The sequence below is a fragment of the Petaurus breviceps genome, unplaced genomic scaffold, assembly GCF_028583685.1.
Source record: "Petaurus breviceps papuanus isolate PSGF00001 unplaced genomic scaffold, PetGlider_PUasm1.0 154, whole genome shotgun sequence".
Taxonomy (NCBI): domain Eukaryota; kingdom Metazoa; phylum Chordata; class Mammalia; order Diprotodontia; family Petauridae; genus Petaurus; species Petaurus breviceps.
This window is the reverse complement of record NW_027185715.1, coordinates 9,900,174-9,922,506: the sequence shown is the minus strand read 5'-3', so window position 1 is coordinate 9,922,506 and position 22,333 is coordinate 9,900,174. Positions and strand designations below refer to the sequence as shown.

At 38.0% G+C, this 22,333-nt stretch overlaps 1 protein-coding gene across 2 annotated transcripts in view; it reads right to left on the bottom strand.

The window, feature by feature from the left end:
* Window positions 1–22,333, bottom strand: part of SRGAP1 (SLIT-ROBO Rho GTPase activating protein 1) — a 354,115-nt gene that overhangs the window by 149,716 nt on the left and 182,066 nt on the right. For both annotated transcript variants that reach the window (XM_069080728.1, XM_069080734.1), the window contains exon 4: window positions 4,257–4,319. In XM_069080728.1, the coding sequence (XP_068936829.1) occupies window positions 4,257–4,319 (63 nt within the window). The remainder of the gene's footprint in view (window positions 1–4,256; window positions 4,320–22,333) is intronic.

Here is a 22,333-nt window from a genome sequence, read left to right as displayed (position 1 = left end):
AGTGTTTAATCTTGGTCACCACATTTTTTGGGTAACAATGACAAACTGTAGTGCAATCAAAAGGAGTGACTGGGAGGTGATCACAATGGTGAGAGGACTGGATAATGGATTATTTTAGGATTAGTTGAGGAACTGAAGATATTTAAAGTGAAGAAGAGAAGTTTTATGGGAGCTAAGGGCCACAATGGATAGAGTCTAAAGTCAGGAAGAACTGAGGTCAAATCTAGACACTTACCAGCTGCGAGACCCTGAGAAGTCAATTAACCTGTCTGTCTCAATAACAACACCTACCTTCCAGCATTATTGTGAAGATAAAATGAGATAACATTAACAAAGTAATTTTGCAAACCTTCAGGTACTATATGTTGTTTTTGAGTTGTTTTGTGCTGACTCTGCCTGACCCCATTTGAAATTTCTTGGCAAAGATTCAAGAGTGGTTTTCTATTTCCTTCTCCAGCTCATTTTACAGATGAGGAAATGGAGGCAAACAGGATTAAGTGACTTGCCCAGAGTTACACAACTACTAAGTGTCTGAGTCCTGATTTGAACTCAGAAAGATGAATCTTCCTGATTCCAGGGTCAGTACTCTATCCACTGTGCCACCAAAATGCCCTAAGGCTATATTTAATAAAAAAGGCTGGGTGGCACAGTAAGTAGAACACAGGACCTGAGTTCAAATCCGGCCTCAGACCCTTAACACTTTACTAGCTGTGTGACCTTGGGCAAGTCACTTAACCCCAATTGCCCTGCCTTACCCCCTCAAAAAAAAAAAAAAGCTAAAAACAAATAAATAAATAAATGTATACGTCTATATATGTACACACACATGTTAACTATTATTATCAGTTACTAATTGTGACAGAACTTTCTCCAAGTATTTGAAAGGCTGTCACATGGAAGAGGGATAAAACTTAGTCCACTTGGCCCTGAAGGTAGAACTAAAAATACTGCGTTGAAGTTTTTTGAAAAGCACATTTAATTGGCAAGGCCCAGCCATGAGTACTGACTATTCTTCAAGTTATTTCAGTTTTATTTCTTTAAGGAATACTTTGTAATTAAATCTATAAAAGTGTATGTTTTTTGGTCTATTGACTCTCAAATATTTATATATTTTGTAGTTATTTTGAGTATCATCTCTTTCTATTAATGCATTTAGGATTTATTATTAAATAGAAGTGTTGTTGAAAGAAAAAAAAGAAAGCACATTTAGTCCTAATATATGGAAAAACTTCTCCCAACCAGAGCAGTGTAAAGTGTAAACCCTACCATAGGAAGAAATGGTTTCCAGATCATGAGATATTTTAAGTGAAGTCTAGATATCTACTTGAGTAGTCTGCAGAAGGGATTCTTGGATACATGACACCTGGTGTCCTTAGCAAGCCTAGACTTTTCAAATGAACTAAGCTATAAAGAAAGTGGAGGAAAGGCACAAGAGTCCTGCCTGAGGTGGAGTGGATGGGCTCTAATCTGCTCCTTTGGAGGAGTACCCACTTCAATGAGATCACAACCCTATCACAAAGCAAAAGAAATATAAGTAACAAAGCATATGGGAAAATATCACAATTCTCTCTTCTGCAAATATTAAGCAGGGATTTTGGCTCTCGTTTATTTATGTTCAGTCATTAAAATTCCTGTCACCCATTTAATTACAGTTTAAATAAAGGTTTTAGGAAATTGCTGAGATCTTAGGTAATCAGAAATAAGTAAACCATAGAAATAAAGTCACACAGTATTAATTAGCCAACTTTCAACTTCATTACTTCTGATTAGGAATAAATATGACTCTCCAAGGTGAGTAGGACCATAACAAATAATATTTTTAATGGTATTCATCATGACACCATAAGAAGGTCTAACTTCTCCTAAGGATGAACACACTAGTAAGAATTCTAAAAAAATGCTGATTTTTAAGTACAGGTATATTATGCTTTAATCAAATCTTTTGAATGGAAATTCAAATCTGCATAACACTATGAACAGGAGTGGGGCAAGAGTGACTGTTCATTTTACCATAGCCTTCTTTGTTTTATGAAAAAATCTGATCCCATGATTCCTTTAATGAGCAAATGCACTTAATTCATCAAAATGATCCAATTTTCATAAATTTTATTTACCTCAAAAATTTCCTAGGAATTTCAGGATTTAGTAAGGCATAGTTATATTTCAATTAAATTGCACTCCAAACAGGTTTACCTGGAAAGAATTATGCTAAATAATTATGGCCTATGGGGGCGGACAGGTAGCACAGCGAGTAAGAGCATCGGCTCCAGTGTCGGGATGACCTGGGGATCGAATCCCAGGCTCAGACACTTAGCACCCACCCAGAAACACCTGGCCATGTAACCTTGAGCAAGTCGCTTAGCCCCAATTGCTTTAAAAAGAAAAACAAACTAAAAAAAAATAATTATGGCCTACATAAATACATATACCACAATGAAAAGAATAACTGATTTTATATTCCATAATTATCTTTTAAAATAAAACCGGTAAAAATCAAAGAAGGATATTCACAAATTTGTGCAGGGGGAGATTACTAGAATGGAGAAGAGATCTGAAACTATTTTTTGTTTTGTTTTTTGCTTTTTGGAGGGCAATTGGGGTTAAGTGACTTGCCCAAAGTCACACGGCTAGTACGTGTGTCAAGTGTCTGAGGCCATATTTGAACTCAGGTCCTCCTGACTCCAGGGTCAATGCTCTATTCACTGTGCCACCTAGCCACCCCTTCTGAAACCATTTCTTAAGGATAGATAGAATGAATTAGAGATGGTTAAGCTGGAAATCAGAACACAGTCCTTACACATGAAAAAGGGGCCAGATTCATTTTTTATGGCTCCAGAGAAAACTCTGAAGTTACAAGGAAACAGCTTTAATATAAAGGAAGAGCTTCCTAACAGAACTGTTCAAAAATATAATCCCTAATGTGCCAACTCTTTGACACTGAAGTGTTCAAGTAAAGACCAGATGGGCACTTATCAGTTATATGCAACCAGCATGCAAGAATTTGAACCAGTCAAGTGCTAAGGATTCCTCAAATTTAACCAGTCAATCAATCAGCAAGCAAGCAAGCATGTATTAATACAAAGTACAAAGCAGGGCTATGCATTAGGGATATAGAAACAAAAAAAAAAGAAAGAAAAGGAAAAGAAACAATTTTTGGTTCCATTGGTCGATACATGTACATGAATAAATATGCAAAGAATACATTCAAAATAAATAGAAAGTTAATTAGAGAAGGTAGGCACTAGATCTTCATGGCTTCATGTAGAAGACGGCAGTTGACTTGTGTATTGAAGGGAGGGTAAGTGTGATGCATTTCAGGGTTAGGGGATGGTATGAAGGCATGGAAATGGGAGCGAGTGCCACTTCTAAGGAATAAAGAGAGTCAGTTGGCCTGAAACACAAAGTTCAGGAAAGGAAGTAACATCTAAAGAGACTGGAAGGATAGGACGGGGCCAAGTGAAGAGCTTTAAAGCCAAGTGAAAAGTGAAGGGCTTCAAAAGCCAGGCAGAGAAATTTAGATATTATCATCAAGGCAGAAATGACAGGGTTTGTCAATTATTTACATAAAGGCTGAGGAAGAGGGAGGAATTGAGGATAATCAATGAAGTTATGGATCTAGGAAAATCTAGGCTTCTACGATTCCATAAAGAGTTTGAATTGAGTGATAACATAGGAAGAGAATCTTCAAAATTTAAAATTGAAACCGCTATTTAAAATGACATGGGTATGAAGCTTATTTTGCTTTCCAAATTTCTCTTTATAGATTTTTGCTTATGCTTGAATGAAGTATTTTTAATTAAAATTTTAATTTCCTTACATATAGTACCCTGAATAAAACTGAAGTTCTGGCTTCCACTTTCTATGCAAAATTACTGAAGGGAGAGGAAAGAAAGGAAGGAGATGCAAATAAAGCTTACTAAGTCATTAGCCAAACTGTTAATTTATTTGAAAACGGGAGGGAAAAAAGCCGAATTACAACTCCAAATTGTTGTAATCTAGGAAACAGCCCATTTAAGATGGGTATGGTTTTAAAAGCAAAGTACAGTATTTAACAAATAGTACTCACCATATACATGCAAGGGGTAGGAAGCAAACACAGTCAGCATCTCTTTCCACTGGGTTAGCATGCATACCCCACCAGGCAAACATGCATCATTAGTTTGATTTAGAATAAATTCTGACATGAGACAGGCTTATGTAAACACAGATTCAGAACTAAACAGTTCTTGTAACAGAAGCAAAGTTAACATGCTTACCGTATACAGCTCATTAAGAACTTTCATTAAATCCTCATGAAGCTGGAATGCAATCTCTTTGCTCTGTAATTAAGAAGACATTATTAAGTAAAGGATATTTTAAAACAATAGAAGCTGTTTCTGCATTATTTACATTCTAAATTAATCAACTGAGCTGAGGGGAGGGGGTTAAAATACTATGCAGATATAACGGGACCTGGTCTTTAGGATATGAAGCCAATCTAAAAGCCAAAGGTAGCAGTAAAAGAAGCAAAGGTCACTTCAAAAGCAATCATCTTATAAAGTACAAAGAGAGGGATCGAACCTGTGAGTTTATTGGCAGCTAGGAGGTGCTGTGAATAGGAGTCTAGACCTGAAGTCAGGAAGACCTGACCATCTAGCTTCAGATACCCATGAGCTGTGCCATCCGGGTCTAGGCACTTAACTCTTCTCAGCCCCTGTTTCCTCCTGCATGAAACTGCAGTAACAATGGCATCTACCTGACAGCGCTGGTATGAGGATAAAATCTGACAATATTTGTAAAACACTTTGCAAATCTTAAAGTATTAGATAATATTTATTAGCTGCTATAAATTATTAGCAGTAGTAATAGTAACAGTAGTGATGGTGGTGGCAGTAGTAGTAGTGGTTGTGATGGTGATTGTGGTGGTAGTGGTAGCAGTGGTGATGGTTTTGGTGGTACTTGTAGTGGCTGGTGGTGGTAGTAGTAGTAATAGGGGTGGTGGTGGTGGTAGAACCTCCAATCATTTAGGCTCACAACCTAGGAATCATCCTTGACTCCTCATTATCTTTCATCCTCCCATATCAAATATGTTTCCAAGACCTGCTGATTTGACATGTGCAAGGTCTCTTGAATATACCCCCTTCTCTCCTCTGACACTGCCACCATCTTGGTACAGGCTTTCACCACTCACATTTAGTCTACTGCAATAGGTTTGCCTGCCTGAAGTCTCCTCCTATGCCAATCCACCCTCCATTCAGCCATCAAAACGGTTTTCCTAAAACGAAAGTCTGACCATGTCACCCTCCTGTTTAATAAACTCCAGTGGCTCCCTATCACCGCCAGGATCAAATACAAAATCCTCTGTCTGGTATTCAAAGCCCTTCATGACTTTCACTCTTCTCACACCACACTCTCCACCACACACATTTCCATTGAGTGGCACTGGCCTCTTTGCTCTTCTATGAACAAGATGCTGCATCTCTTAACTCCGGGTATTTTCTCTGGCTGTCCTCCATGCCTGGAATGCTGTCCCTCATCTGCATCTCCTGGCTTTCCTGACTTCCTTTAGGTCTTAACTAAAACCTTTTTGTATCCCAAGCACTTAATACAGTGGCTGGCACATAGTAGGTGCTTAATAAATGCTTCCTGACTGACCTAGTCCAATAGTTGATAAACAGAGAGATAGAGATAGATAAATGGAGACACAGAGCATACCTGGGCAAGTTATACAGTTACTAAGTGCTCAGTGAGCCAGGTCTCCAACTTACAGTCTTTGATTACAAATCTGGACCTCTTTCAACCATATTATCTTTTCTTTCCATGACACACCCCATATTATCTTGTATTTGTTTCATACATGGGATACCATAGCCAAAGAATTCATCGCCAGGCGGTCGGTCTCCTGGTGACACACTACTCTGAGGACCTAGTTGAAGCTAGACCTCAGTCAGATGTGACTGGAACCATACTTGAAGACCTTCCAACATGGCAGAGCGTATCAATTTGTACTCCACCATCATGGTCTTCACACTCAGGGTCACCTCCACGCCACAGTGAGATGGTGGAGCAGGACAAGTGGGAGGGGGACTAAAGTTATCCCTTCCATGTAAAATCCATACAGGTAGGCCCTTCACCTTCATTGTCCTTTAGGAAATCATATAAGGACTCAGCCTTTTCTTGTATGATACCAGAGTCTACTGGAATACCTTTTTTAAAAAAATAATCCCACATTTCTGAGTTGCTAAATTTTATTCTGTATTGCCTGTTGGTCTTTGCGTGTTGTCTACGGCTTCTGTAAAACTGCCCCAAAATTCCCATTTAACTTTTTATGCCAAACCATGACACATCGAAGCCTGCAATGGGGAAAGTGACATTGTGGAAAGGATAACTCCAGAACCAGACTCACAAAAAACTGGGTTCCTTAGTAGGAGCCAGATAGGGCATCGGATGAGAACTGAATCCACATCCTAACTCTGACACTTAACTGGCTGTGTGATCATGGGATAGTCATTTAATTTATCAGGGTCTCAGTCTCCTTATCTATAAGGAAGGGCTAACAGTATGTATAATAGCTACTATATAGAATTATTGAGCTCAAAATGAGAGCATATATAAAAGGTTTTATAATCCTTCTATGTAAATGCCAGTCATTATGATATGTTGTATGATACCATACTATATTATATTGCTTTATTATAAAGAAAGAGAACATAGCAGAGGGAGCTGGCTTCTCATTCAGGAACACCCACGTTCAAGTCCCACCTCAGAGCAGAGCAGTTATAGATCCAGATTTTAAAGGGGGTTTCCTCACCAGGAATTCCCTCCATTGGTAAAATCACCAGCCCAAACCAGACAGACAGAACACAATACTTTCTTTTACATTATTTTCTCCCAAATCTGTTATCAGAGAAAACCCTACTTTCATGGTACAAAGATTGCTAAGGTGAATAACGATGCTTGTGAAGTTGTTTGACTGGTTACATTGCCTACCTAGGTCCCTGCCACTACTCAGAGAACAAGACATATCTCTAGACAACAAATTGCTTAGAAACAGGCACATGTACATCCATCTATAAGCACAAGATGCCAGCAACCTTCCGAAAGAAACAAAAACACAGAAATGCTGAGATGAACACTGTGTGAGCAGGATCACGGAAGAAGCATCTGAACAAAAAGACATTCAATATCCACTGACAGAATTCTCCTGACTGGTTCTGAGAAGGAAAGTAATGGTTTTTGAATCAAATGCTGACATCTTCTGATGGGTAACTCTGAATGAGGGATTAGGGGTTTGGAACTAGAAAGGACCACACAGACCAGATATGCCCAACCCTTTCCACCCCTCTTTTTCTTTTTTTGCCTTTTTTGGAGGGCAATTGGGGTTAAGTGACTTGCCCAAGGTCACATAGATAGTTTTTGTGTTAAGTGTCTAAGGCCTCATTTGAACTCAGGTCCTCCTGATTCCAGGGCTGGTGCTCTATTCACTGGGCCACCTAGCCGCACCCCCCCCCCCGCCTTTTTAAACAAATAAAGAAACTGAGGCCCTGGTAACTTTCTTTTTCAGGGTGCCCTGCCCTTTGAAATTCTGCACCATGAGGCAAAACTCTTTCAAGGAAGAAAGGCGATCCAGAAGAAAGCAAAGAAAACCAAGTACCCCACACTCTTACCACTAAATCCAGGTGACCTGAACTCATAAATGTTACCAAAATCTTCCAAAGTGTTTTCTAGATATTATCATTTCAATATAAAATTTCATCCCTGGATCCAAACTACAAATTCAAAACCCCTTGGTGGGATCAAAGGTCACCTGGAAATTCTCTCCTTCACTTCACAAGGAGGTTTCAGATAGCAAGCAGAGTTTTCTTGTTCTAAGTCTCATTTGAGTTAAGGATTTGTTTTATATTACCTTTGTCCCAGGACCAGAAGATCCAGGGAAGGAGTCAAGACTTACATAGTATTTCCACCTACTCTAGGCCAATAACTGAGCTTGAGAGTTAGAAGGGCCCTTAGATGCTAGTACTTAATTTATTCTCCTATACACATTTTATTTCTGCTGCAGTCTAGTAGATAAAGATGTAGGAGAAACCCAGCAAAAAGAAAACAGTCCTGAGAGAGATAGCTCAGAACATAAACAATCCCTAGGAGCCATCGGGTCAACCCCCAGCAGGAGCATACCTATATATTGTTTTGTTTTGAATCTTCCCCAGGGAGAGACCTCAGCGAAACTGTTAAGTAAACAATATTTACTTAGTCTTGGCAAAATTTTTTTGCATTCCTTAATGAACCTTTTGGGGATATGCTTATATGTGACTTCCCCCAGAGAATGCAAGTTCTATGAGGAGAGGGAAATGTTTTTTTTGCCCCCTTGTATTCTCTACAATAGGCAGCTAGGTGGATAGAGAGCTAGGCCTAGAGTCAGGAAGACTCAGCTTCCTGAATTCAAATGTGCCCTCAAGCACTTACAAGCTGTGTGACCCTGGGCAAGTCCTATATGTCTCAGTGTTCTCATCTGTAAAATGATGTGGAGAAGGAAATGGCAAACCACTCTAGGGTCTCTGCCAAGAAAACCCCAAATAGGGTCAAAGAGAGTTGGATATGACTGAAAAATAACAAAATTCTCTACGATGGGCAGCTGGGTAGTGGAGTGAATAGGGAGCTGAGCCCAGAGTCAGGAAGACTCATCTTCAAATCTGGGAAGGAGTCAAGACTTACATAGTATTTCAACCTGCTCTAGGCCAACAACTGGTTTTGAGAGTTGGAAGGGCCCTTAGATGCTGTAATTAATTTATTCTCCTATATACGTTTTCAAATGTGGCCTCAGACACTGACTAGCTGTATGACGCTGGGCAAATCACTTAACTATGTTTCCCTCAGTTTCCTCATCTGTAAAATCAGCTGGAGAAGGAAATGTCAAACCACTCTAGTATCTTCATCAAGAAAAATCTCAAATAGGGCGGCTAGGTGGCTCAGTGAATAGAGCACCGGCCCTGGAGTCAGGAGGACCTGAGTTCAAATCCGGCCTCAGACACTTAACACAAAAACTAGCCGTGTGATCTTGGGCAAGTCAGTTGGATTTCCTTGGATCCCCCCTCTATGTCAGAAGGCAGTTTGCAGGTGAATACAAGTGAGTTTCTGTGACTATGTATTAGCTAGCTAATTTTACAGAAAACCAAATAGCACGTCATTATGAAAGCCTTTAAGGAGCGAGGCTAACAGAGAGAATTCCAGACTGTGTGATACGGTAGTGAGGTGTTATTTTTATTCAGGGAGATCTCGGCTATTTAGAGCTATAAGGGAACTCAGGCCATTTAATCCTACTTCTTAATTTTACAGATAAGGAAACTCAGGTAAGACAGGTTGTAAGTGGCACAGCCAGGGTTCAAACCCATGTCCTTTGATTCTAAATCCTGTGCTCTTTCCTCTTAGAGAGGACCCAAACTTCCTCCTGAATCATGTCATATGGATTCCTGTCTACTCTATCCATTTGGGAGACTAGTCATGGTCTTCCACTCCATTCTACTGGACAGAGTGCCAGGCTTAGAGGCAGAAAGGCTTTGGTGTGACCCTGGGCAAGTCACTTGAATTTCCTCAGCTTCAGTTTCCTCTTCTATTAAGTGAGAATAACAATAGCACCTAACTCACAGGCTTGTTGAAGCATCAAATGAGATAATAAATGTAAAGTGTTTTGCAAACCCTAATTTTAGCTATTCTTAAAGAACAGGCCATGCTTTCATATTCTTCAGTGTGCTGAATTTGTTGAATGACACCAAGAATAATAGAAGACCTCGATTTTTCTTGCTTTTGTTTTTTTTTGGAGGGGGGAGGGCAGGGCAACTGGGGTTAAGTGACTTGCCCAAGATCACATGGCTAGTAAGTGTTAAGTGTCTGAGGCCGAATTTGAACTCAGATCCTCCTGACTCCAGGGAGCTGTTGTGTGCTTTATTCACTGAGCCACCCCCCCATTGATTTTTCTTTTTGTCAGGGCCGGGGGTGGGGCAGGGGGAGGGGGTTTAAAAAATGATAATTTCCCCAATTTTTCAGAGTTCCTCTGAAGGCCAACTTTTAACTCTCCCAGTGCCAACCATTTTTTCTTGTCCTCCACATGTCTTTGCTGTAACCCTAAATATAATTGTGAACCAATAAGATGAAAAATACAGATGCCAATAAGATGCCAATAAAAATCTCTTAATTATCAAAGAATCAGCTAAATGTATGTAGCATGTATTTGTATTGTATTTTTTTTAAAACCTGAGACCTGGAAAAGTTAACAGAGAACGCTGAACTAATATTACCCAGTGAATAAGTGAAAGGATAAAACTAAGGAAGCCTGTAACGCCCTTTTGTGTACCAAGAATAAAAAAAAAAAATCATCTTCTAAAGTGACACAGATGTTAAATATTTTCCTTGCTCTTAAAATTACTTGGACAGGAGAGCATGAAAGGTGAGTCCACCCATAAGTGCCTCATATATGGAGGTGTTAGACCAGGGGTGGGGAACCTGATCTTCTAAACTTCATAGAACAAATCCTTTTATCATTATTGTTTTTTAATAAACAAATTTATTATTAATGATACGTAAATTTCTTGTTAATAAATTTCTTAATAATAATAAATACATTTATTACTAATAAAAAGGATTTGTTCTGTTAAGTTTGGATTTAGTCAAAGGGCTGGACTTGAGGACCTGGAGGGCCACGTGTAGCCTTGAGATTGCTAATTTCTCACTCCTATGCTAAAGGAAGGGAAAAGCATTTTTATAATTTGTGGGCAAGTACCATATGAGTTTGAATAGTGTTAAAGCCAACAAAAAAGGTAAGTCAAGCCAACAAGCATTTAAAAAATGCCTACTATGTGCCAGGCAACTGTGTTAAAGTGTTGGAAACAGACTTGGAAAAAGGGATTTTTCATTAACGGGCAGAATAAGACCAGAATAAAAAATAACACCCAACTAAACTCCTATTATTGATACTTAGTGTATTCTGTGGCAGCTGTGTTCTTGGGGAGGGTAAAATATCCTTGGGAAAATAGAAGAGGGGAGATAATGAGCACAGCCAAAACAAAAGGAGAGAATATTGAGCGATCAATCATGGGAGATGTCTGGTTGGATTAAATGACCTTTGCTGAGAGCCCCTGGGCCCTCCTATAAGTATTTTTTAAAGTAAACTCCCTATGATGACCAGTCAAAGGAAGAATGAATGACCTTATATTGAGTAAGAGGGAGAGTGAAGAGAGAAAGAGGAAAACGAGATTAAAATTTTAATGAGGAGGTCTCACATGGCTTCAGTCTCTTACACTTGGTAAGGTTTGAATGTCAGTTCTGGCAGAAGGCCATACTGTATTTCCATGGCTTTTACGCTTTAAAGTTTCTTCATCTTGACTTCATGTCAAAAGGAAAGATTACCAAAGTACCAAGTCCCTTTCACTTTAAAGACAAAGGCCTGTCTTGAGAAAGTTGTGCCTGTTTTAATCACCTGAACCAGGCTTCTGGATAACATTGAATAACATGGTTTTGGTACATTTGCATTCTGTCTCCTAAGTGTTGTGGTTTGACCTTGTTTAAAAAAAAAAAGCTACTAACTACTAGAGCATGAAACCATCTTCAAAAAAGCTCCTTTTCGAATGAGGCTTTATAGCTCCATTTGGAGAGATTGGGAAGCGTTAGGAAAACTAATCTGATTTTAGAGGTTAAACTGCGGTCTCATTTCCCAGCAAGACAAAGCCTAATTCACGAAGGGAAATATTTGGGGTATAAACCATTTTGTCTTGCTATAAGAGACTTCTCAGAGATCTGAAAATGTAAGTCATATAAAAGTAAAACAAAACTGATAAAGCTGAAAGTGACAAAAGAAAATCTACCAGTATCCCGAGTGTACCTGCTGGGAAGAGAGTTGACATCAAATAGCAAGTGGGTAGAGTGCCAGCCTGGAGTCAGGAAGACCTAATTTCAAATACTGCCTCAGTCACTTACTGGCTGGGTGACCCTAGGCAAGTCACTTCACCCTGTTAGCCTCAGTTTCCTCATCCATAAAATAAGCTGGAGGAGGAGATTGCAAACCACTCCAACATCTTCGCCAAGGACACCCAAACAGGGTCAGAAAGAATCAGACACAATGAGAAAAATGACTGAACAACAAACGACAAAGTAGCTTTTAGCTTGAATGAAGGGAATATGGTATGGTGAATGGAGACCCAGGTGGCAAAAGCCTGAGTTCAAATCTAGCCTCAGATACTAGTTTATTGTAACTTAAGTACAATAAGTACTCAAGTACAAGTAATTTAACCTTTATATACCTCATTTTCCTCAACTGTAAAATGGGAATAATAATAACTGTACTATCTCCTTCCTAAGACTGCTATTGAGTTTCAGTGACATGATGTATGTTAAGAACTTTGCAAATCTTAAAGCACTGTACGAATGTCAGTTTTTGTTCTTATTGTTAGCAGAAATATGTGAAAGAAAGCTGCATGAACCTAAACCACTTATAACCCTACAGGTGAACGCAATACACACCAGTAAGTCACAGGGAATACTTGGCGAGTTTATGATCCTGCAGACAAGCGAAAATCTTAAAACAACTGAATGGCTTTTTTAGATTCCTTTTCTAACATTAAAACTATGAACTGGGTTACTTTAACATTTCAGAGGAGTCCCTCTCTGGGGCTCTTTATTTGAAAAGCTGACCAGCTTCGCTAACTTTTTCCTTGTGGCTAAATGAGTATCACCAAAGTCCAGACTGTTTATGGTTGACATATGCGTAAAATAAATCAAACTTATATAAAGTTATGTAAATGTATGGCCTGTTATTTTAGAACAATAATGATTATCCATTTCTAGCACTGGGACTAAGATGGTTTCTTCCATTGTTTTTCCAGTGGATCCCTACAGTCCATGCTGGATATCATTCCTGGTCTCCAGGTCTCCCCAGTTCTTGCCTACCCCCATCCCTCTACTATAAGCTCACATTTGCAAAACAACTGGCAGACCAGGAAAGGGCATGAAGCTAACTGGTCCACAAGGGAAAGTGCCCACAACCTTGTCTTCACAATGAGAAATAAAATGAGGGTCAATTAAAAAAAAAAGTCTTAAAAGCCATTCACTGAAACAAAGAAACACAAGGTCTAAAATTCTGATGGGCAATTTCTGTTTAAATCATTGCTCAATGTCATTTTAAGTAGGTAAGGAATTCCTTATTTAACCTACCAGACCATTAGGAATATAGCCTATGGCAACAAAATCCAACATTTATGACTCAAATGTGTTGTATAAATAGGATTATAGATTCAGAGCTAAAAGGGACCTCCCAGGTCATCTAGCCTGACCTCTTCATTTCACTGATGAGAGGACAGAGGGCCAGAGAGGTTAAGTAAGCTATCTGCCCAAAGTCGTGAACATATTGAGGGGCAGAACCCATATGTGAACACACTGGATACTCTTTGGACTAGTAACGTGCTCTCAGCACCAAAACTGGGTAAACTCTCTTAAAACTGACACTACTTTTAAGAAATGGTAGTCTAAGGTCAGATACAGCAGCAAGATAAGATAAATATAGATGTGTGTATATCTATATATGTACACACAGATATATACACAGACACATGCACACATATGTGTGAGCATATGTATACACATATATAACACCTGTTTATGTGTATATGCAGCCATCCATCCATCCATCCATCCATCCATCCATCCATCCACCCTCCAGGTCATCATAGCCATTCATCAATAATTTGACACTAATATCATTATGTCACGTGCTCAGTAGCCCCTCCTCTCAGTGTGGTGCCAATATAACTGAGTTTTACTATTTAGCTCATTAATGCTAAAGCAGTAATTTCTAAACTTATTTTGATAGTACATCTTTATCAATAAAAATACTGAGTATGTATTCAATATGTGTATTTTATTGATAAATTATATATATGCATGTATACACATGTATAAATACATAAACCCACTTGTATACACATATGAACACATACACTTAAATGTAATAATACAGGATTCATGTACAAAAGTCTTAGTGAAGTTCTAGGCTATTAAAAATTCTGCAGAGTGCACAGATATGAGAGGATTTATGAGGGACATGGATTGTTTTCAGCAATAAAACTAATTGAGGGTGTTGAATTTTATGTTTAATAAATGATTTGAAAACCCACTGCAACTCACTGGGAAACTTTAAAAGTTTTTAAAATTCTTTGAAGTGTACAGATTTGAGTCATTTTGTAGGGAATACACATGTTTTTAGCAAAAAAATTTTAGTATAAGCTATTAAATTTTAAAATGCACTAACACTTTGGAGAGACCCTGTATATTATGCATATTATAAAACATACATAAAAATAGATATTTTAAAAGGATAAAATAATAAAATACATAAAAATTTTTTTCACAGAATAAAAAGCCTTTTTGGTCTTACTAAAATTCATTGATAGTGAGAATGATGTGACAATTATTTTTTCATTATTTTTGTAAGTCTTAGGCTAACATTTTGTGATATGGAAATTTAAAGGACTGAGTCTCAGTGAGTGTCAGTCAATCAACATTTATTGAGCACCCACCGACACAGGTACTGTGTTAAGAACTAGGCATAACAATGAAAGGCAAAAACTAGTCTGTGCTCCCCAGGAGACAACATGCAAAGAACTCACTTCGGTTTATTTTGACTGGATTTAATGGTTATCATGATGAAAATGCAACTACCCCACAAAGATGTGTAAATTGCCTCATTGCCTGTGTTTACTAAGTCATGAAACATTTTTTTTTCAACGTCATTTGCTATTTATGCAAAGGTTTTTGTTGATATTCAGCCGGCAAATTTCCGTCTTCCCTGATGTTAGTCCGTTATTCTTGTAAACTAACTGAGGGTGTTGCACCATATGTTTTAACAAATGGGTACAAAACCCACTAAAACTCACCGGGAGATTTTGAAATAGCTTGAAAAATACTGCATAGTGTACAAATAGGAGAAGCTTTTATGGAGGACACACTTTTTATTTTAACAAGAACATAGTTAGGACAGCTGTCTTGATAATCATGACAGTTTCACATGATCATTAGCAAATGTCTCAAGGCATGATATACACTTAGAGCAAGGTTCTTAACACCAGTGGGTGGAAATTCTTATTTCTGTAAGCTTCTAGACAGTTTCTACTGTTTTTGGTGAAGTTCTTGTCAGAGTATATCAAGCTGTCATTTCACATAAAGTAGCTAAAGAGGAACCCATACCAAGAGGGGAAGTGTTAATCTCATTATTTTCTTGTTAGCTTATGGCTGCATTACTACCAGTAGCTTCAATCTGTGAAAAAAAAAATCTATTTTAAAAGCCACTTTTTAAGCCATTGTGAGGGCTAACACAGTGAAAACTAGAGAAGGTGAGCCATAAACCCATGTAATCCGGCACATGTAAATTGTCACATTGCAACACACTAAAAATGAATAAATGAGGCACTTGGAGTTCAGGAAGATTTGGGTTTGAATTCTGCCTCAGAATGCCTAATATCTGTGTTACCTTGGGCGAGTCAATTAACCTATTTGTGCATTAGTTTTCTCAACTGTAAAATTGGGGGTTTGCATTTAATGACCTCTAAGGCTCCTTCCAACTCTAGGAATTCTCAATTAAAAAAAAATTTGGATGTAATCAGAGTTAAATGACTTGCTGAGAGTCAGTCACACAGCTAGTAAGTGTCTGAGACAGGATTTGAACTCATGTCCTCCTAGCTCCAGGGCTAGTGCTTTATCTACTATGCCACATAGCTGCTCTCCTTTCCAACTCTAAATCTATGATTCCTGGTATACAGTCTGCAATACTGCACTATACCTAGTTTAGGCCAAATTGTTTTTCGGTTTTCCCAATAGCTTTTGTCAAACTTTGGGTTACCACCCCAGTAGTTGTGATCTCAGAGATTATCAAACAGTAGGCTACTGTGACCCTCTGCTTATTCTTTATTTTCTTTATAATCTGCTCCACTTATCAACCTCTTTATTTCTCACCCAATATACAATTGTTTCTATGATTAGAGTTTTGTAGCATAATTTGAAATCTGGTTCTGTGGTCCCCCTTACTTCCCATGTTTTATTTATTACACGCTATGAGATTCTTGATCTTTTGTTTCTCCAGTAGAATTTCTGTCATTTGTTCCAGTTCTATAAAGTAAACCTTTGGCAGTTTTATTGGTATGGCACTTAATTAAAATAAGTAATATTATCATTTTTAATATTTTTAACTCAGCCTCCAATAAGCAGTTAACATTTCTCTAACTATTTAGGTCTGTATTTGTGTAAATAATGTTTTGTAGTTACATTCATATAGTTCTGGTGTGTATTTTCTCAAGTAAACTGCCAAATATTTTATATTTTTTGTAGTTATTTTAAACGGAATTTATCTTTCCATATTTTTTCTGATGTATTTTGTTGCTGAGATACAGAAATGTGGATGATATATGTAGGTTTACTTTATATCCTAGAACTTTGCTTAAGTTGTTAATTGTTTATATGTTCTTCCTGATGTCATTTTAAATTTCTATGCGGTTTTGGTCTTTTCATTCAGGAATGATTACTTCTGTCTTGTTTCAGTCATGCCCAAGTCTTTGTGATCTCATTCTTGGCAGAGATTCTGGAGTGGTTTGCCATTTACTTCTCCAGATAATTTTATAAATCAGGAAACTGAGGCAAATAGGGTTAAGTGACATACCTAGGGTCACACAGCTAGCAAGTGTTTGAGGCTGGATTTGAATCATATAAGATAATAGGAACTGGTGCTAAGTGGCACCAGTTTCTTTGTGGTTTTGAAATCTGTTCTTATTCTGGTACCCAGCTTTGGTCTTCTTTTATTCTGGCATGTTGGAAAGCTCCTCAGGCCATTTTGTTGGCTACACTCCATCCCCAAGGTTCACAGACCTCTCTGTCTCTCTATGCCAACATGGGCTAGAAATATGACTCACTGTGATTTTTAAAAAATTTCCCTATCAGGACTTAGTCTGATGTGTTATCTAAGTCTTTGTGGAAGAGCATGAATGTATTTCTTTCTGTTATTTCACCATCCTGGCTCTACTCCAAGACTCCAGCCAGAATACTCTTAAGACTACTAAGGCCAGAGGTGGGGAAACCTGCAGCCTCGTGACCACGTGTGGCCCTCTAGGTCCTCAAGTGCTGCTTTAATTGACATGGTCATAATGGTCATAATATAAACTAACCATGGCAGTGAAAGGCCACACTTGAGGACCTAGAAGTCCACGCATGGCCTTGAGGCTACAGGTTCCCCACCCCTGCTTTAACTTATTGTAGGCATGCTTGTTCCCTTATGGGTTCTTCTCATAAAGTAGTAAATTTCCTTCTTAGCTTGTGAGAACCAGATAAGCTTACACTGCTTATGGTTCTACCTTTCTAGTCTTTAATGATTAAATTTAACTCATTTAAAAATCCTCATTATGAAATCCAAGGAAATCCAACCATATACAACATAAGATTACCTTCAACCAGTGCTGAAATGTTATCCAATTCTCTGTTAAACAGGCAGGATTATGGGATAAAAAAATATTTACTGTGCTTGGCTTTTTTGCCCTCTTTTACAATAAACAGTGAATAGTGTTTTCCTTGGAGCCCATTTTGCTTTAAGAATTATTCTTTACAAACTATTATTTGGAAGGCTGTTTATGGCCCTCTCTCTAAAATGTAATTGTCAGGTCAACTATTAACAAAAAACAAGTTAGCTCCACGGTGCTATGAAAAAAAGTCATGTGATACAATGTCTCACTCGGTTACATGTGTTTTTTTTTAATATGTTATGTTGTTAAGGAGACACATAATTTTCCAGCTTTTGTTGACTTGACCTCTACTACATGTCCTGCATCTGTTTTTTTCTCTCTCCTGACATAGTCATCACTCTAGTTCGGACTCTCATTATCTTTAGTCTGGACCGATACCACATTTTCCTCTTAATTTGTTTCTCTCCCTCAAGTCTTCCCCCTCTCCAGTCCAACTTCCCAAAGCAGCATTCCTCAAACATAGGTCTAATCACGTCATTGTCTGACCCTCTGGGAACCCATTTGGGGTTTTTTGGGCAGAGATAAAGTGGTTTGCTGTTCCTTCTCCAGTTCAGTTTTATAAATAAAGAACTTAGGCAAATGGGGTTAAGTGACTTGCCCAGGGTCACACAGTTAGTAAGCGTCTGAGGCCAGATTGAACTCAGGAAGATCAATCTTTCTGACTCCAGGACTGGTGCTCTATCCACTATTCATGTCACCATCCTGTTCAACATCCTCTGTGGTTTCCTATCACCTCCAAATATCTGTTTGGCATTTAATCCCTTCACAATCTCATTCTAGTCTACATTTCCAGGTTTATAACATATTACTCCACCAAGTCTCTCTATATACAAAATTGGATCGTGTGCCATTCTTTATATACAACATCCTTTGTGCCTAGAATTCACTTTGTGTCTTTCCTCCACTTCTTAGAATATGTAGATTCATACAAAGCAAACTTCAAGTCACCACCGACATGAGAATTTTCTTGATCTCTCCAACTGCTAGTGTACCTCCCCCTGCCCCAAATTACTTTTAATTTGCCTCTTGTTGTATCCTCAGGGCTTAGCACAGTGCCTGACACATAGTAGGGGCTTAATAAATATTTACTGATTGCTTAAATAAATATATATATATATATATATATACACATACACAGACACACATATAATGTTTATTTTTATTTCCTCTGATAGAAGGGAAGCTCCTTAAGAATAGGAACCATTTCATTTATTTCTCTGTGTCCAACGCACCTGACCACATAATAAAAGCTTAATAAATGATTGACACTAACAGTTAAAAGGTAGCTTAAGGAGTAGACTGACACATGTGGAGTCAGTTAAAATCTGGGCTCACACACTTACTAGCTGTATGATCCTGGGCAAGTCACTTAACTTCTGTTTGCCTCAGTTTCCTCAAATGTAAAATGCACAGTGGCATTCCTTAAACACAGATCTGATCGTGCCATTTTTGTTCAGTCTTTTTCTTAGTTGTGACCTACTCTCTGTGACCACACTTGGGGATCTCTGGGCAGAGATACTAGATAGGTAGTCCTTTTCTTCTCCAGCACCTATCCCACAGGGTTGTTATGAGGATTAAATCAAATGAGATCATATCTGTAAAGGGCTTAACACAATACCTAACACATAGCAAGCATTATATAAATGAATATACTTGTTCCTTCCCCTTCAATAAAAGGAAAACTGGGGGAAAGTTTCAGGAACAATGGTTGATACATTCCTTTAGAAACTCATCTGGTGAATTCATACCCCCCAGCCAAATGTACATATGTCTGTCATCCTCAAAGTAATCAAACACATACTAGTTTCCAAGATGCTTCAAAAATCTGCATAAATATAAAAGAGAAAAGTTAGCTTTATGAAATTTACAGAAAAAGGACTATGTTAGACTCAGGGCTCATGGGAACTTGTTGGTGGTTTTAGCACACATTAGTCTTCAGATCCAGAATTGGAAAGTACTTTCAAGGAAATTATACCCAATACATAATAATAGCATTTCTTTACATTTAGGAACCATAATTTCTTTAGTTGTTCTTCAGTAAGTGGGCACTCTCCTAAGATTCCAGTTTCTTCCTACTACAAAAGGAGTTACTGTAAATATTTTTGGATATATGCATCATTTTCCTCTCTCTTTGACATTCTTGAGGTATGTACCTTACTAGGCATTCCTGGGTCAAAGGGTACGCTCAGTTTGGTGACTTTTTGAGCACAATTCCAGACTCCCTAGGATGGCTATAACCAATTCATATTATAGCTGGGATTTGAAACCATTTCTCCTGATTCCAAACTCAGTACTCTTTCTACTATATCATGAGGCCTCCAGATTCTCTTCATAATCAAATTATTCCTTTAGGCCAGTGGGTTACCATTCAATCTTTCCGCTATAAAGTTCCCAGATTCCTTGAATGAAGAGTTTGCAATTATTTAATGCTGGTAGAAATTTCTGAGTGGCCTTCTCTTAAAATAAGTGATTTTCTCTCAGGGCATTTAACTCAGTACCCCATATCTTACTGCCAAAAGTTCTCAAGTTCAGGATTTCATCAAATGGATCAGTTTATTGACAAAGGATCACTAAAACACATGAAAAGTTGGTTCCTCTAAAGGCAGCCTTGTGAACTAGAAAGTGATGGACGTGGCATTAGGAGACACGAGACCTAGTTCTGACATTTACCTATGGAACAGGTGGCTTGTGGTATGTAACAAGTCGACTGAATAACGAATAGGTAGCAGGGATATATAAAGAAATATGGAATGTCCCACCCCACAGCTTATGGAAAATAGGAAGATGGTCATGACTCGGTCATTGTGCCTCCTCCCCTATCTTCAAGAGGGGTGTTGGGCTACAATGCCTATTTTGTTGTTGTTATTCAATCATTTTCACTTGTGTCTGACTCTGTGACCCCATTTGGGGTTTTCTTGGTAAAGATACTGAAGTGGTTTTCCTTGTCCTTCTCTAGCTCATTTAACAGATATGGAAACCGAGGCTAAAATGCCTTGCCTAGGGTCACATGGTTAGTAAGTGTCTGAGCCATATTTGAATTTAGGTCTCCAGGCCTGGTGCTCCAACCATTATACTACTCTGCTGCCCTAATTATTATTTATTAGACATCAGATATTTGGAATCAAGGTGTAAGACTCCTTTTGGGGGTGGAGGTGGGGGGAGAAAGAGGGGTTGATAGAAGCCACTCCCCCGATGGCTGGGGGAAGGGAGATTACTTCCTCCTAGACCTGGAGAGTAAAAGTTAGTTTAATCTCAGCCAGTTTAGCTTCCTTCCCATTAAATGTTTTATTATACAAAGGATAATCATAGATAGTAAGCAAATAAAGTTATCAAAGTAAGCAATAAAACGGTAATTCAGGGAGTCATATAGTTTTAATTTAGGCAATAGGCCACGTAAGATTCAGGGCAAGATTAAGAGCAAGATGAAGATTCTGTTCCAAAAAAGGAAAGAAGGATGTCCCCGACTCTTAGCAATCTCTGAGGTATAAGAGCTGAGAATCAAGGGACATGCTGGGGTTCTGGATCCTCCCCACATGCCCATGACTCCAGTGGTTTTCTGTTTACAATTCACCCCAATTCTCTCTCTCTTCTCTAGTCCAGAAGGCACTCGGTGGATAAGGGCTCATATTTCCCTACCAGTATTCAGCATTCATTGTTACGAGATTCTGCTTTAGATGACAGACAAACCCAGTTGAGGAGAAGCTTTGTAGCCATGAAATCATAAAAAAAAAGCTCTGAATTCAATCCATGTGACCCTCAGAAAGTCCCTTTCTCTCTCTGAGCCTGTTTCTTCATCTGTAAGTTTGAGTTAGGTGATCTATAAGGATCCTTCTTGCCACTTCAAAATATATCAGTTTATAATCCTAATTCTTATAAATGTCAGCTATTGTTATGAGAGTCAGGATGCCTTAGCAGAAGGTATACACAACTCTAAGTCTAGAAACACTTGGGGTGGAATTCTGTAACCAAAAACTTGGGAATTGTAGGACTTAAATTGTAAGTCATTTAACCACTCAGACTCAGTTTCCTTGGAAACCAGCTAGCATAGTAGGTGGAGACCTGGATTTGGAGTCAGGAATACTCCTTCAGGCTCTTATTAATTATGCAACCCTAGGCAACTTTTTCTGGGCTTCAAACATAGATATTAATAGCACCTATCTTTAGGGACTATTGTGAAGATCAAATGAGATGTGTGTAATGTGTTTTGCAAAACATAAGTCACTATATAAGTGTTAGCTGTTTATATATTTATTTGTAACATATACTATATAATCATATATTATGGTATATTTGTAAAATACATCATATCATAATATATAGTATATTTCTATTATATATGTATTACTATATATTATGACATGTATTTTAAAATATAACAGATTTAAATTTATAATTTGTATTATATAATTTAATATAAAATAATATTTAATCATATTTCATTATATACAATAGACTATCTTTTACAAATATATCATAATACATTATTATAAGCTGCATTGTATTTATATATTTATCTATGAAATTGGGGGAGGGAACTTATCCTCCCCTCCCTCTTAAGAAAAAGTAAGAAAGCATATGAAATTTAGCCTAGTCTGAAGCATTTGGCCCAATCTAAAGGAGAAACCTCACTGGTCTTTTTTTTAACAATCATTTTGAAACAATATCCTGCATGGAAATCTTCTGCATCATTCTCAAATGTTTTAAACCCATTTCTAGCCCCTCTCTCCTGATCAGTCAAGGCCCAATTCTTCCTGAATTATCCTGATTACAACAGGTCAGTGTAATGATCAGACTGAAAGAAGGAAGAA